Source organism: Gallinula chloropus, assembly GCF_964237585.1.
Source record: "Gallinula chloropus genome assembly, chromosome: 27".
Classification (NCBI taxonomy): domain Eukaryota; kingdom Metazoa; phylum Chordata; class Aves; order Gruiformes; family Rallidae; genus Gallinula; species Gallinula chloropus.
Genome location: NC_140112.1, coordinates 6,612,727 through 6,627,256, shown reverse-complemented (window position 1 = coordinate 6,627,256; position 14,530 = coordinate 6,612,727). Strand labels below are relative to the sequence as shown.

Below are 14,530 nucleotides of genomic sequence, written 5' to 3'. Positions count from 1 at the left end.
TCGGACAGGACGCAGAGTAACAAGTTTAAGCTGCAGTAAGGGATAGGTATGGAGGGGAAAAACCCCTCAGAGGGTAAAGATCAAGGTAGGAGTTGGTGATGCTGGAGGGGTTTAAAGGCAGATTAGGCAGCTGTCTGACAGGAGTGCCTTCATTACAATGGTGCAGAGAGCTGCTCTCAGGATCCCTCTGACCCCCTCCTGGCGCTGTTGTGGTGGTCACTGCAGAAGGCAACACCAGGCAGGGCTGCAGGCAAGCAGGGCTCTGCCCTGGTTTGGTGATCCCTCTGCCCCAGGGATGGCTCAGAACACTGTCAGTTGTGGTCACCTGTCCCATTTTGCTTTTTACCAGGCAAGTTCCTTGCTCCAGCCATGGTGGAAAGACCCCAGAGGGCAGGAGGGCTCAGCCTGTTTATGGCTATGGGACTGCGACTCCCGTTGTCCCCAGCTCCAGCCCAGAAGGGATCTGTCTGCATCAGGAGAGGAGCCCAGCCAAAGGACCACTGCTCATGTCCTACCTCCAAGGTCCCTCTGGCTCCCTCCTCCAGCTGGCTGACCTGCTCTAGGAGATGGGTGATGCTGGAATAGGGCGAGTTTGGCTCAGACAGGGCCAGTCACAGTTTCAAGCCTTACAGTAACCTGGAGTAAAAAGAACACAGCTAAACCATGCAGTCCACAACAGGACTCTCCCCATGTTTTGCAAAAGACTGAAAGATTTGGGACAGGAGTGGAGCCTGCTTACCTCCCTACCCTCCCCCAAAATCATGCTCAAGCATTAGTCATGAACGGAACAAGGTCAAGGCACTTCCACAGCTGCTGTGCCCAGAGGAGGCTGGGCTCTGCTATTAAACACTGCAGCCCTGGGCTTCAACAGGGCATGCCTACACCATCCTGCCTCAGAAGGCAAAGAGCTGATGCAGGGATGGGATGTAACTCCAGTACGTCCCACTAAGAGCAAGGGAGACCAACTGGTCTCAACTGGGCTGCTCGTTGTGACATTCAGGCTGATGGACTGAACGGAAACCCCAGCAGAACTGGGGGCAGGCTGCCTGCACCAACCATTAGTCACTCCACAGCTCTTTAGTGTTTGGAAACCTGCCGGTGCTTCCCAAGGTCTGCTGGCACAGAGTCTTTGGGCTCACAGAGGGGTGTGAGGCTGCACCCCAGCTCCAGCATCAGCCACAGGAGAGCTGCAGGTGTCCAGGGTCAGGCTGCAGCAGGGAGATCCCTCCTGCCAGCACTAGCAGGTGATGCCATCCATCGGCAGAGGACAGGCAGTCAGCGTGTTTCTTTAAAAAGGGGTAGGGATGTTTGTTAAAAGGGAAGAGAAGGCTCCTGTCCTCGGGCTCAGGAATAGGGGGAAGGTGAAAACAAGCCCCACGTGGGCTAACACCAGCTTGCCCCTCCAGTGATTTACAGCCCCTCTCCAAACGCAGGCACGGTCTGGGCGAGAGCCATCAGCGAACGGGGAGCTCTGTGAGCGGACGAGCCCCTTGTGCCCACACCCACACACACTCGCTGTGTTACACCACCACTTTGTTAACTCCAGGCTCTCGCCTCCCGAGGAGCCTGTTCTGCCTCACTGCTGCGCGCCAGGAGTGTCACAGGATGCTCTGTCCTCAGCCTCAGTGAGGCGTGAAACACACAACGGAGTTGAACTTCCCCCCCCCCCCACCCTCCCACTGTGTCTCTCCATAGCTCCTGGAGGTGTCTGCATCCATGGCAGAGACCCTGGGCCCTGTGGTGGGAGGGTCACAGGTCCAAGCTGCTCTCTCTCTCAGAGGTCCCTTGAATCCCCACCCTCTTGGGAGACGTCAATGCAGAGCAGAGATTTGAGAGAGAGCTTGGCCGGACCCGCCCCAGTCTCTGCCCCCATGTCTGTCAGGGCCTGAAGAAGCGTCGTACCACTAAATGCCCCACCATGACCAGGGCCACCACCACCAGCATGTACTTCATGTAAACATTGTCCAGATCGAGTGCAGCCACCTAACAGGAAACAGAGAACAACCAGAGCACGTTAGATCTGCCTGGGCCAGCTTGCTGCTCTGCCTGCACCCGGGTGACCCACCAACTGTAGTCCCCAGGCTGCACCAGCTGCACCCCCACACACCTCCCCTCACCCCCAAGCCCCCCTGGGACAGCCCTGTGCTCCTGCAGACTCACCCATCCTCCCTGCTGGGCGATCCACCGGGCGATGCGGTTCCGGAGCATGAAGTCCGCCACGTACCGGGCGATGCGGCGCAGGAAGCCCGTCACGCCGTGCTGGTACACGTAGATGGCCATGTGGTACCCAAAGCCCAGCAGCGCGATCACCCGGCCCCAGTTAATGCCGCTCTCAAACAGGCTGAAATGAAGCCAGAGGGGCTGGTTAAATCACTGCCAGGGCTCAGACATCCCGACTCTCTGCATCCCTCGAGGCCACGGGCTCTTGAGTGGTGCCGCCGAGCAGGGACAGGGATGCTGCACCCCGAGGTGCAACCCGGCCACACAGAGAGAGTAGTGAGCTCGTGGCCACGTGACATGTGCTTTGATGGAATCACAGAGTGTTAGGAGTTGGAAGGGACCTTGAGAGTTGGAAGGGACCTTGAAGGATCATCTAGTCCACCCCCCTGCCAGAGCAGGATCACCCACACTAAATCCCACAGGAACATGTCCAGGTGGGTTTGAATGTCTCCAGAGAAGGAGACTCCCCAGCCTCTCTGGGCAGCCTGTCCCAGGGCTCCAGCACCCTCACAGTGACAAAGCTTCTCTTGACATCCCCATGGAGCTTCCTCTGCTCCAGCTCACGCCCGCTGCCCCTTGTCCTGTCGCTGCCATCCCTGAGCAGAGCCTGGCTCCATCCTCCTGACTCTCACCCTTCACATCTTTATGAACATTGTTGAGGTCACCCCTCAGTCTCCTCTTCTCCAGGCTAAAGAGCCCCAGCTGCCTCAGCCTCTCCTCAGCAGCCTTGGGGTGGCTGCTCGTGACCTGCCACCTTCCTGCCCATCCTGCTTTCTCCTCAGGTCTCCACCCAAAAGCAGCTGGGTGTAGGTCCTGCCTGTAGGACCATCAGCTGCCTGTAGGTCCTGTGTTTTCATGGCCAAGGGCAAGAAACAATGTGAGCTGGAATGAGTGGTGGTTGAAGCCATCAGGCTGTTGGCTGCAGCAAGCTCAGTATCTGCCACATGTGCAGCCAGGAGCAGGAACAGCCACCCACCCATCCCAAACCATCCCTTGCTTGTGCCTAAATACATCTGAGGACAAAGCACGTTAGAACAGGACCTTCCCTTTTCCTGCACAGACAAACCTGCCAAGCCCACAATCCTGACCTGATCTTGTGCCTTAGACTCATGTCCCAAGAGCTGGGTGGGGTGGGGGGGGCTCCAAAACGTGCCCAGTCAATCCCTACTGCTCCTGATCCAGGGTCTGGTTGCTGTGGGCATAAACTGCGTCTCTGTGGGCAGGTTTGGCACCGATTTATCTAGACCAGTTTTCAGAGGTGTTTTTCCTGGTTTCCAGCAAGGCAAGCAAGAAGGGGGGTAGAAAAGGGAAGAAAAAGGAAAAAAAAGGAGGAAAAAAATAGTTTCTCTTGTGCCCTGTTTCTGGCAGTCCCTGTCTGCGCTGCTGAAGGGAACTGTCTTCTCCAGGAACTGTCTTCTCCGCAGAGTCTGGGCTCGGAGCTGCCACCACGCAGGTGGCAGAGAGGGAAGTTGGAGCCCGGGAAGGAACAACAGTGAAAGAGGCAGCAGGAGGAGAGGGACAGAGGTTAATTTACCTGTTCGCGGTGCGTTAACCGCCTCAGGCTGGCAAAGCGGTGAGGACAGCGCGGCGGCTTCCCAAGGACAGGGGAGCAGGAAAAGGACAGAAGAGAGGCGGTTAGACAACACACACCGAGCGGAGGCTGCGCGGGGACGGGTGCAAGACTGACAGGAGACTGGGATCTGGGAACCCAGAGACTCCGGCTTCTCTCCTGGATCTGCCAGAGGTCTTCTGCTGGACCCTGGGCAAACCATTTAACGTGCACAGCACCTTGGTTTCTATGCAGGCAGAGAGGGGTAAGGACTGAACCCCTTGATGTTCACCTCCATCCGAGCCCATGCCTCCAGCAATCAGGGCAGTAAGTCATCCAGATGTTTGCCTTTGCTCCTCACCCTGTTGCAGTGGTTTGAGAGCTGTGCATCCATCGCCTGCATGAGACAGCTGCAGGGCTCCAGAGCATCCTGCAACCTGAGTTCCACATGACACCACCAAGGACCCTAAATCCCAGCCCATCCCCACAGCCTGCCACTGCCAAGCAAGCGGCAGCAGGACCAGCAGCAGTTCTGGGCTGGTCGTAGCCCCAAATGGGACCTGGGACACTCACTTGGCTACTGATGGACAGGCCAAGCTTCCCAAGCATGTCCCCCAAACTTTCTGACCCCCATCAGCTTGTGCAAGGACTTGAAGATGATTTGTCATGTGGAGACAGAGTGCAGGAGCAACAGCAGACAGGAAACACAGGAACCATCATGATGAGCTTGCTGGGAGCTCAACCCAGGGACAGTGGGTGAAACCTGAACGAACGGGGTCTGTGTGCTGGGGCAGACCTGGGAGGGCAGCTGCTCCGGGGTGGGGGCAACGGGCTTCACCGACTGTGCTGCACCCTGTCTGACCTTTCCTTCCCTGTTCTCCTCCAGGAGAAGGTGTCCTGCCCATGCTGAGGAGCCGGTGTCCTTACCTGGAGGCTATTCTGGTGAAGTACTCATAGGCGTTGTCCTTGGTGGGCTGCAAGGATTTCAGCATGTAGCGAAACTCCGCGTCGTACCGCTCATTAATGTCATCGCCGATGATGGCCAGGCGCCTTCCCACCAGGCTCCCGGTGCTGCCCAGAGGGAAGATGGCATTATGGATGGGTCTGCCTTCCCAGCAAGACCAGTAAGCAGGACTGGGGGGTGGGGAAGGTGGGGTGGGTCTGTAACAGAGCCTGGCTCAGTAAGAGGGTTGAGGGATGTTGGTAACAGAGTTTTACCTGCCCAGATCCTGCGGGATCTGTGCAAGCTCTGGGTCCATGGGCACTTCTTCCCCTCTCTCCTCTCTCTCCTGCTGGTAGCGGTAGAAGGCATAGCTCCGAAACACCTCCTCTGTCTCCTGTGCCACCTGGCCTTCTTTGAGAGACAAGAGGAAGAAATGTCAAGGGAGAAGCTTGTGTCTCCCTCTTCCCAAGATGGAGAGAGACCATTCCCTCATTTTCAGCCTAAACTTGTGCTGTGTGTATTGACACCAGCCTTTGGCGGTCAAACAAAAAGAATCCAACCTAAGTTAGTTCTCAGCAAAGCCATTTTGAAGCCACTCTTTGTTCTTAGGGGCATGGGCCCACGTTTTGGATCCATTTTTGGCACGAGACAGGTACAGGACTGTCACAACACAAACCAGATGTCTGTGTGCTTGCACTTGGCAGCTTTCCCTTGCTTCTCGCTATGGGCACTGCTCAGCACAAAAAAGTTCAGGAATCTCAGATCCAAACCCCAAACAGGAGGCAAAGATCCAACTAGAGCTGCCCATCGACCCTCAGCAAGCACTCTTGGTGTTCAGCATCACCAGCGGTCGCACCCTCGTGTGACATCAGCAATGACTTGGTAACCCGAAGTTAAATTGGTCATTTAATTGATCAGGCTGCCTGAATCCCACAGCACTGGTCTCACATCCACCCTCCAACCCCACAGCAGCAGTGCCAAGGCAGGGTCTGCAACTTCTGCATGGGCTGCTGACAGGAACAGAAAGGAGAAGAACTTTTGAATAACTCATAAACCATAGCCTAGATTGGTGACAACCCCCCCACCACTCCCCATCCTGGGCATGGAAACAGATCAACAGCCGAGTGAGAAGTTTGAGCTGAATGCCTGCTCCAGCACGGCCCTGTGTGAGAGCAGATCCCCCAGTCTCCTGCTCATAACAAAGCTGTGGAAGCAATAAACCCACCGCACAGCGAGCGGGAGGCTGCGGCCAGGCAGGGGATGAGCTGGGGCCATGGTGGCAGTGAGCTGAGGTTGGGTTTGGGTGCTGGAGCTTCCTTCCCCTGCCCAGGTAAACAAGCAGGGCTGGGCACGCCAGGCATTCAGGGCTCAGCAGGGGAATGCACCCGGGCAGCAGCGTCACCCACAGCGCGCGAAAACCGAGCTGGCTCCGCGCGAGCAGGAAGTGAGTCAGAACAACCCGCGTCGCCGGGCGCGCGGCTGCAGCTGGGTCCAGACCTGCAAGCACGTCCCCCGTCCCGGCTGCTCTGGGGACAGTCGGGGTCTGGACGTGGCCAGGACCTGCCCCCTCCCGAGCAGGGCGCCCCTGACAAGGCGTTTCAGTCCCCCAGGTACCATGGTGACCGATACCTTATCGCAGGCCCTACACTGCTCCTGGGGAAAGTACCCGCTCTGTCACGGGATGGCCTTGATTACAGCTCGGTTTCGGCTGGCCCGAGAAGCGATGTGAGCTGATCCCAAGCAGCCAGCAGCCCAGCTAAGCCTCCCCAGCTCAGGGGGAGCTGGCCCCATGGTCCCCGTAACACTGTTCCTCCCAGTTTATCTTCTAAGATGCAAAATTTGCAGAGGACAAAAATGGTACAGACGTGTCAGAGCCCTGCTCCTTTGACAGGGCATCACCATTCAGGGTGGGCATTCAGAGACATTAAACGAGGTGCAAAGCCCTGGTAAATGCGCTACCCAGGGGGTTCCCCCCAAAGCACAGGACCCTGCAGACCTGTTGGCTCTGTGTGCTGGTCAGGCAAGGCTTGCGGGTGACACACAGCAGGTCAGCACATCTGTACCATCCACTCTGTCCAGCAGCAGTGCAGCTCACTGCAGCCAGGCCAGCTAAAATCCTCTCCCAACATCCCAGTAGATCCCCCCACCAGAGTGGTCATGCAGTTCTCTAGCCACTGGAAATTGCATGAGATGCTCCTGCCTGAGCAGTATCCCAGAGCTGGGATGTGAGGACCTGCTCAGCAGATGCAGCTGTCCTGGCAACACTGTCCCTTAAAACCCCATCTCCAAGTCTCCAAAGCACACCGTGCCACTTGCTACAGAGGTTTTCTGGGGGCTGGGCACATCTTCATGGCCCACGTGCAGCTCTGGGGACATGGGCCCAGCCTCAGATGGGGTGTGGGGAAGGGAGAGGACCTGTCGTGCAGAGGCTCCAGTTACACCAAGTTTGGGTTGGGTAAATAAATAAAGCTGAATGGAAATGACAAGCCCTATTGCTGCGTTTTCAGGGGACTGTTTTTTGTTTGGCAGGAGGGGGTTTATTTGGCTGTAAACAAATCCCACCTTGGAGGAGCCAGCAGAGCCGGTGACCGCTCCACCGAGAGCCAGAAAACGAAACCGACTGACTCACAGTTTCAGTGAGAGACAGAGTAAACACACTGCAGGAACAAAAGAGGAAACAAGTGTACCAAAAAATCCCTGGGCTTAATTATCCCAGTTCTAGTAACACGAGGACAGGAGAACACACATCTTTTTCCCCCCAGGTGCTAACCCACAGCACCCACTGGGACCCTCTCTCTGTCTCTCCCACTCAAAGGAAAAGCCTTCTAGGCTCCCAGTACTTGCAGCAGAGATGGGGAGGATGGTTTGGAGCTCCTCTGGGATACTTGGGCTCCACTTGGGATCACTGGGGCTATGTCAGGATGCTCCTGAGCTGCTGTGAACCCCCACACTACAAGGGAGGACCTGCTCCACTGCTGCTTCACTAAGCAGCGACCCTTGGTCCCAGCACACTCCCAGCATCTCAACCAGACCAGCCTCTTGCTTGGATCCCTGCTGCAGACACCACTGACCAGACCCCAGCCAGTCTCAAACATGCATCATGTGTGTTTCTGTGCAAGATACAGTGGCAGCATTCCCTGGTCAGATTCTGCACTGGACTCAAGGAACCTGCTTTCATTCTTACGTTTGATGGTGTCCCACCAACACACCCAGCGTTACAGGCTCACAGCAAGGTTTTTCTCTGGTGCTCTGCTGCCCAAGCTGAGACCTGTCCTGTATTTCCTCATCTCCAGAAGGGCTAAGGGAGGCTGGGCCCAGCACTCAGTGAGATGCCTGACATGGCTGGGCATCTCAGCTCCAGCCACGTATCTCCCTCTGCCCCATCATGTTTTTCATGATTTGTGCAGGCCAGCACAAAGGAGGCAAGAGGCAATACAGCAGAGCTATTTCCCAGCACAGCCATCAGAGGGATGTTTTTTTTTTTGTTTCCTTCTTTTAAAAACAAAAACCACGTACTGATGGGGGGTGCAGTTCAATGGGAAGTCTTGTACACTGTGTCTGTGCTAGAGAGAGGAACTGCATGGGCACCAGACTAGAGAAAATATGTTTAAATGGTTTTGGTTGCTCTAGAGAATGTATGAGAACCCAGACTTAAACAGGCAGCTCCCATTTTTCCTACTCATTTTGCAGGTGGTCTCTGCGATGAAGACAAGGAGATGCTCACAGGCGCATGACTAACGTCCCAAAGCAGCTATTTATCACTTCAGGACTTGTTTCACATGCAATGCCAAGGCCAGAGCTAAGACAAACAAGCGAGGACCAAAGGACCAAAGCTCACACCTCTCTAGGTGCACTACGTGAGTAGTAAACACACACAGACCCGTGAGAAAGCCCAGGTAATGTGAGGAACAGAGCAGTTGCCAACCTCACACTGCAAGCTGTGAGTCAGGGTGGCTGGGCTTTCCAGACACAGCCCTGACATCCCAGTGGAGACTGGCAACAAAGCTCTCTCCACTTCCTGAGGGAGAGAAAAGAAAGGGATGTAGCAATATATCACCTTTCTTAACGAAGTGCTTTGGGATTCCAGCTAATGTGGTTCATGCAGGAGCTAAGGGTGACCACAGGAATATTTACATTGCATAGGGGGGCTGTGCTGCAGCAGGCATGCTCACCTGCAAGCATGAGGACAGCCACATCCATGGCTTGTCCCACACCTCTGAGACTTGATGTGATTATCCAAATGATTATTATATCCCAGCACATCTGAACTGGGAGGTGCTGCCACCCCCCATGTTGTAGAAGGGAACTGGATTAATGTTCTGAAGTATGAGCCCTGTTTCCTGAGCTCAGTTCAGCACCATTGGTGCTGGGCCTCCCACCCCTCCTTCTCTGTGTGACTATTCATGAGCTAAGCTGCTCCTCCTCTTTATCAGTATGTACTTTGGGAGTAAACTAGAAGGAAGCAGCAGCATCTCATGCATGCCCTAAACAAGGGCTGGTACAGCAAGGGCTCAGGATGATGCCCAAACAAACCCTTCACTCCCTACTGCATCCAAAGATAAACAGAGCAAGGGAGCCCTAACAAAAGCCACCCTTAATACCTGCCTTGCATCCCATAATCCCCTAGCACATCTTGGTGGAAGCTGCACATTTCTGCTTCCCCTGGAGTCCATGAGATGGGAGGGCAGAAATCCCACCTCCCAATTCCAGACGGAGTGTTGGGAAGCGGTGGGATGCCAGCACTGCCAATAAGTGTTTGCAAGTGTACAGGAAGCGTGACTGTGTAACAGTGTGGTTAGAGCTCAGGGCCCAATCCTCTTGCTGGTTTTCACATCAGCATCTCACTGGCCTCAACAGGAAATCAGCGTACGTAAGCAGCTGCTCTCATGTATTTATTCCCATAGCTTGCAGGCTTGGCTAAGGGAGGGATGGGGGATTTTTCCTTCCAGTGCATCCAGGCAGGATCTAGCACAAACAGCACTGCGAGACGCAGCGGAACCCGGGCAGTACCAGAGCAGAAATAACATGACTGGGCCAACAGCACAGCCACGAGCTGGGTCTGAGCTCAGAGCCAGAATCAGTTAGGCACAGCTCTAATCTCCAGTATTGACAGAGCTGTGGTGACTCAGCCCTATTTACAAGTCCACCTGCAAAACAGGTTAAGAAGTCGCCTGTGTTGAACACCTTTCTGTGCAGCAGCATTTTATCCTTTTGGGATGAAACGGGAGCTGAGGGTTTTCCTGGGTTCCTTTCAGCCCCATTCCCAGTTCCACCCATTAGCAATTACACAGTCTGCTGGGCTCTGCACACACCAGAAATAGACTGAACCACTCCTGAGCCCTAGCTTTTCATCACTGCTACACCAAGGCACACCAGAGACCTGATTCCATCCACCCCTCGATGCAGCAAGGCTGAAACCAACTGCCTGAGACCAGAAGCTGCTTCTCTGTGTCTTTTAAACATCGAACACCTTTTGCTCTCTTGTGCTTAGGGAAGGGAAAGTACCTGACACCAGGTACCAAGCTGTACATCCCGCAGCCAGCCAGGGAGATCTGCCCTGCGCCCTAACCTGTCTTCTCTGTGCCTTTCAAGCCTGCCCCTCACTGCCCACCACACTAATCCAGTGCCAGGCATCTCCCAAAAGCATTCATGGTACACTCTCCCATTTCAGTCGAGCTTTATGGAGCTGATTTGTTATCCCAGCTTTGCAAAAGGCCCTGGAAGTATGAAAAAAGCATCTTTTACAGAGAAACACAGCAGGGGAGGAAAAAAACAAGGAGAGAAAGAAAAGAATGGCTTGAAAATGCTTCCTCCCCTGAATATCACAGCAACCTTTTTACCTGAATTGAGCTCTTGGGATGGTCGGCGCCCATTGCTTCCCCGGCGTCCCTGGGCCCTCAGCGGGTCCCCGTCGTTCCCTGAGGCCATTGCAGAGCGATGCTTTGGGAGTGTCAACTTTACCTGGAGTGAGGAGAGACAGTCAGTCAGCCAAGCTTTGGGCAGAGCCCCTCGCACACCACCTCCCAGGCCGGCCTTTGGAAGCCCCGAGTGCTCAGAGGAGCAGAGCTGCCAGCTTTTATCTCTGCCAGCGACCTGGCTCCTCCCTTGCCAGCACACTCGCTCCCTGATTCCTGGACAAGTCCCCCAAGCTAGGTTTCTTTTCTCTTCCTGGCCCTTCTCAGGAATGTGTCTGCAGTCATCTGCCAGAAGAGGAAAGTCACCCAACTTCCCCACCGCCTTTTTCACCTTCCCAGTGGTGCTGGAAGCCTTCCAGCTATCCTCCAACCCACACAGCCATCGCCACCAGCTGCACTGACTCTTACTCAGGCCAGACACCACCAGCATCTGCAGCAGCTTCACGCTGCGCCCAAAGTAAAAATCACAGCACAAAGGACTCTACCACTCCCCAGCTGCACCAGAAGAACAGGCCCAGGAGCTGAGCCCCGTGGGGCTCCAATGCTGCTGCCAGACCTGCAGCCACCAAGGTTCAAAGTGCGGCGAAGAGCAAACCAGCCCGCGGCCACAGCGAGCTGCCGTGGCTCCTGCACGGAGCTGCAGCACCTCCAACCTGTCCTCCACAAGAGAGGAGGTCCTCTTCCCATACCCAGAGGCTCTAATTCCCCCTGTGCTTTAGGTCTTGGGAGTTCCCAAGGAAAGTAAAGGAGATCCAGAGGCACGGAGAGGGATCCTGAAGTCAGGCCGCGGGTTAGGCCTGTCGCAGCTCTTTGAGCCCTCGGCTCACGCTAGGGTTTTGCAGAGAAGGAAGTGTGGCCACGCAGTTACTGTTGGGGTTAGAGAGAGATCACTGCAGCTCCTCGCCTGTCGTTTGGCATGTCAGTACACGTCCCCAGGCCAGGCTTCGTGGGGTTTCAGATTTGCACCGGGTCTAAATTCATCAACACCCACAAGTTGAAATCGTTATCCTGGGCAAACATTTTGAAAAGCAGATAAATAACCACCCGTGTCAAAGTTAGAAGGGGAACACGTGGGCCGAGCTTAGAACCTCACTCAGAGGATTATTCAGAGTTTTAAAAAGAATTGAGACCATAAGCAGTGCTATGAAGCACAGGCTGCAGGCACGCTGGGGATGGGGGCCTGGAAACACAGAGCTTCTCAGCCTAGAAAGCCATCACGTATTTGCATGGCTGCCCTCAGGGAGCCTGAGTGCAGTGACACACAGATGGAGACGCTGTTTTTTCCTACACGCCTCCAAGGACAGGATTTTCCTTTTCCTCCCCAACCTCAAACATCTCCATCCAAGGAAAAGCTGAAAACATGATGACAGTTGGGACTGAGGGTGAAGCTGGGGGAATAGCTGGTTCCTGCTCGCCCAGCTCAGCAGAGATCCAGGCTCCAGAGCTGCTCCTCTCCTCACCCTTCTCTGCTCTGGGATGCAGTGGGGACAGCTCAGGGAGTGCTTGGAGCAGATGCACATACCCTCCTCTGCAGACACCCACAGCCCCTCTCCGGGTGCTTCATGAGCCCACAGCCACAGCCCAGCTTGCATCAGAAAGCCACGGTGCCTTGAAGGGGAAGCAAGACCAGACTCACAGCAGCTCTCTGGCATTCGTGAGTAACCGAAGCAGCACGAAATTCTACCGTCCTGCACGCTGCTACGCCCCACAGCCGTGCTGAGCCCTGGGTAGGATGGCGACGGAACCAGCCAGACTTCAGCTGCCTCCAGAGCTTTTACGGTTTGGTCTATAGATGCACCCAGTTGTGTTTCACAACAGCCCACTGCCCTTGACCCAGACCTCACCCATGAATAACAGGGAATCTCCGACACAGACCTGACTGCTCAGGACAAAGGATGGCTGCACAGCGCAGGAGTCAAGTGCCCGAGAAGGAGCCGACTCGTGGTTCTTCACACTTGCAGTCTGCCAAACCCTTGGGAAGCGACAGGCTGTGGCTGTGGCCATCATTGAAGAGGAACTTTCATTTTCAGTTTCCTTCTCAATATAGTTTCTTGCAGCGCTTTCTTCTCGTGCGACGCAGACGCTGCAGCCCTTTCACGTGTACACACACATCTGGGACCAGCAGTGAACCCCTGCCAGCTCGCTGCCGGTCCCCAACCTGCTCCCTGGACGGGACCCTAACCTCCCACTCCAGCAAAGCGAGCAAACACGCAAGATAGCTCACTTCCAGCATCCTCTGGGGGTCAAAATACCTCAGCCCAACCTCTCCAGTATCAAGAGTGCTGGTGCCACCATTCCTCCTGCTTCCCAGCCCAGTGCTGCCTTGATTTGCCCCATTCCCCCATGGAAAAGGGCGTGGGGGAGCCTGAGGGAAGATGACACCCACACCCTTACAGACAGCCCACGGCTGCAGGAAATGAAGGCTCCCCAGGACTTAAGAGAGGGTTTGAAGGCAGCTGCAGGTTGCTGGGAGCAGTGTCTAATTCTCAGCAGCTGCTAAAATACTCTGCCCCACCCTGACCTTCTGCTCTCGTAGGAGGACAAAAGGGGTTAAAAGCAGCAGGCAGCACCCAAGATGTGGGCTCAGCAAGATTTCCAAGATGGCATGGGAGGCTTATTGTTGTAAAAGAGCACATGCCATGCAAAGAATCAGCCGTCCTGAGGCCTGCCATTCTTCACTAATAAAAAAAAAGACCTTTGCCTCAACTGTTTCTCAATTCACCTTCATCTTTCCCTAAAGGTCTCTGACGCATTTCCTGTGTGCTCTCTGCTCTCAGGACATGCTCATCACCTCACCCGATTTTTCTTCAAAGGAAAGTGCCTGGGTGCTGGGAAGACTGGGAGGTCTGGCCCAGAGATGGAGGCGGAACTGGAAACTGCAGGAGGGGAGAGGAGCAGCCACAGTCCCTGTGAACAAGCCTGGCTGTGGGGCTCTGAAGTCAGCCCCCCAACACGTTATGAAGATCCTGTTCCAGGAAATGTGAGGAGCATCCTCTGGGATGAGCATTTCACAGGCCCTTCAGCCCCCACACAGGGGTGATTCCACCGTGTGGGGGGTGTGGGACCACTGACCCTCTCCAGCACAGAGACGCCACCGGCCTGCACTGCGCTGCTGCCATCCCTGCACGGGCGGCGCAGAACCAGCCCTGGATGAGCAAACGGGTGAGTTTGCCCATTCGGTTTTTACCCACCCAACGTGGCACCGGGGTCCCGCTGGCCCGTGAGCCCCACCAGATGCAGACACGGTCCCCCCACGACCCCGTGCACCCGAGCTACGGGAGTTCCTGGTCCCGCTGGGCGGGAAGCCGAGCAGACAGCCCTGCAAAGCCCGTCCAAAGACGCGGCCTGGAGCGGGGTGAAAGGGCAGGCACCCCGTTCCTCTGCGCGGCACAGCTCACCCCATCCCGCCCACCCCAAGCCCTGCGCTGCGGCCCCGGGGCGCGGGGTGAGGCTGTCACCGCCGCGGCCTCGCAGGGAGTGGGGGGAAAACCCCGGTCGGAGGAAACTACAGTATTGAAAGAGGCAGCGGTCCCTCTCCGGGGCCACCCTCAGCTCGCAGCGCTGTCCCAGCCGCCGCACGCACTGGCGGGCAGCTTGCTCAAGCACCCCCCGCACTCAGGGGCGGTGCGGGACGAGGCCCCGCAGCTCTGCCCGCCGCGGCTCCCGGCGCATCCCTGCCCCGGCTCTCGGGCAGCCGCGGTACCGCCCGGCCGGGCCCAGGGAATCAAGAGAACCCATCCCTTGGGGGGAAATCCCCCTCCTGCTACTCACCGCGTCCCGGCTGGGGGGACCAGGCGGGTGTCCCGGGGAGTTAACGCATCCCGGCGGCGAGCTGCTCCATCCCGCCGCCTCCCTTCCTGCCTCCTCCCCGGAGCGCAGCGGCGCGGGCAAAGGAAGCGAGCA

The 14,530-nt window shown here is 56.1% G+C and overlaps 1 protein-coding gene across 1 annotated transcript; it reads right to left on the bottom strand.

Moving 5' to 3' along the window:
• Positions 1-1,681: 1,681 nt before the first annotated feature.
• On the bottom strand, positions 1,682-14,530 carry BAK1 (BCL2 antagonist/killer 1). The gene is made up of 6 exons (XM_084275928.1): positions 14,399-14,530; positions 10,553-10,673; positions 4,988-5,123; positions 4,697-4,840; positions 2,161-2,341; positions 1,682-1,983 (listed from the first exon to the last, which is right to left on the bottom strand). The coding sequence occupies exons 2-6, from the start codon at positions 10,638-10,640 to the stop codon at positions 1,879-1,881; spliced, it is 654 nt and encodes a 217-aa protein (XP_084132054.1). The 5' UTR covers positions 10,641-10,673; positions 14,399-14,530; the 3' UTR covers positions 1,682-1,878.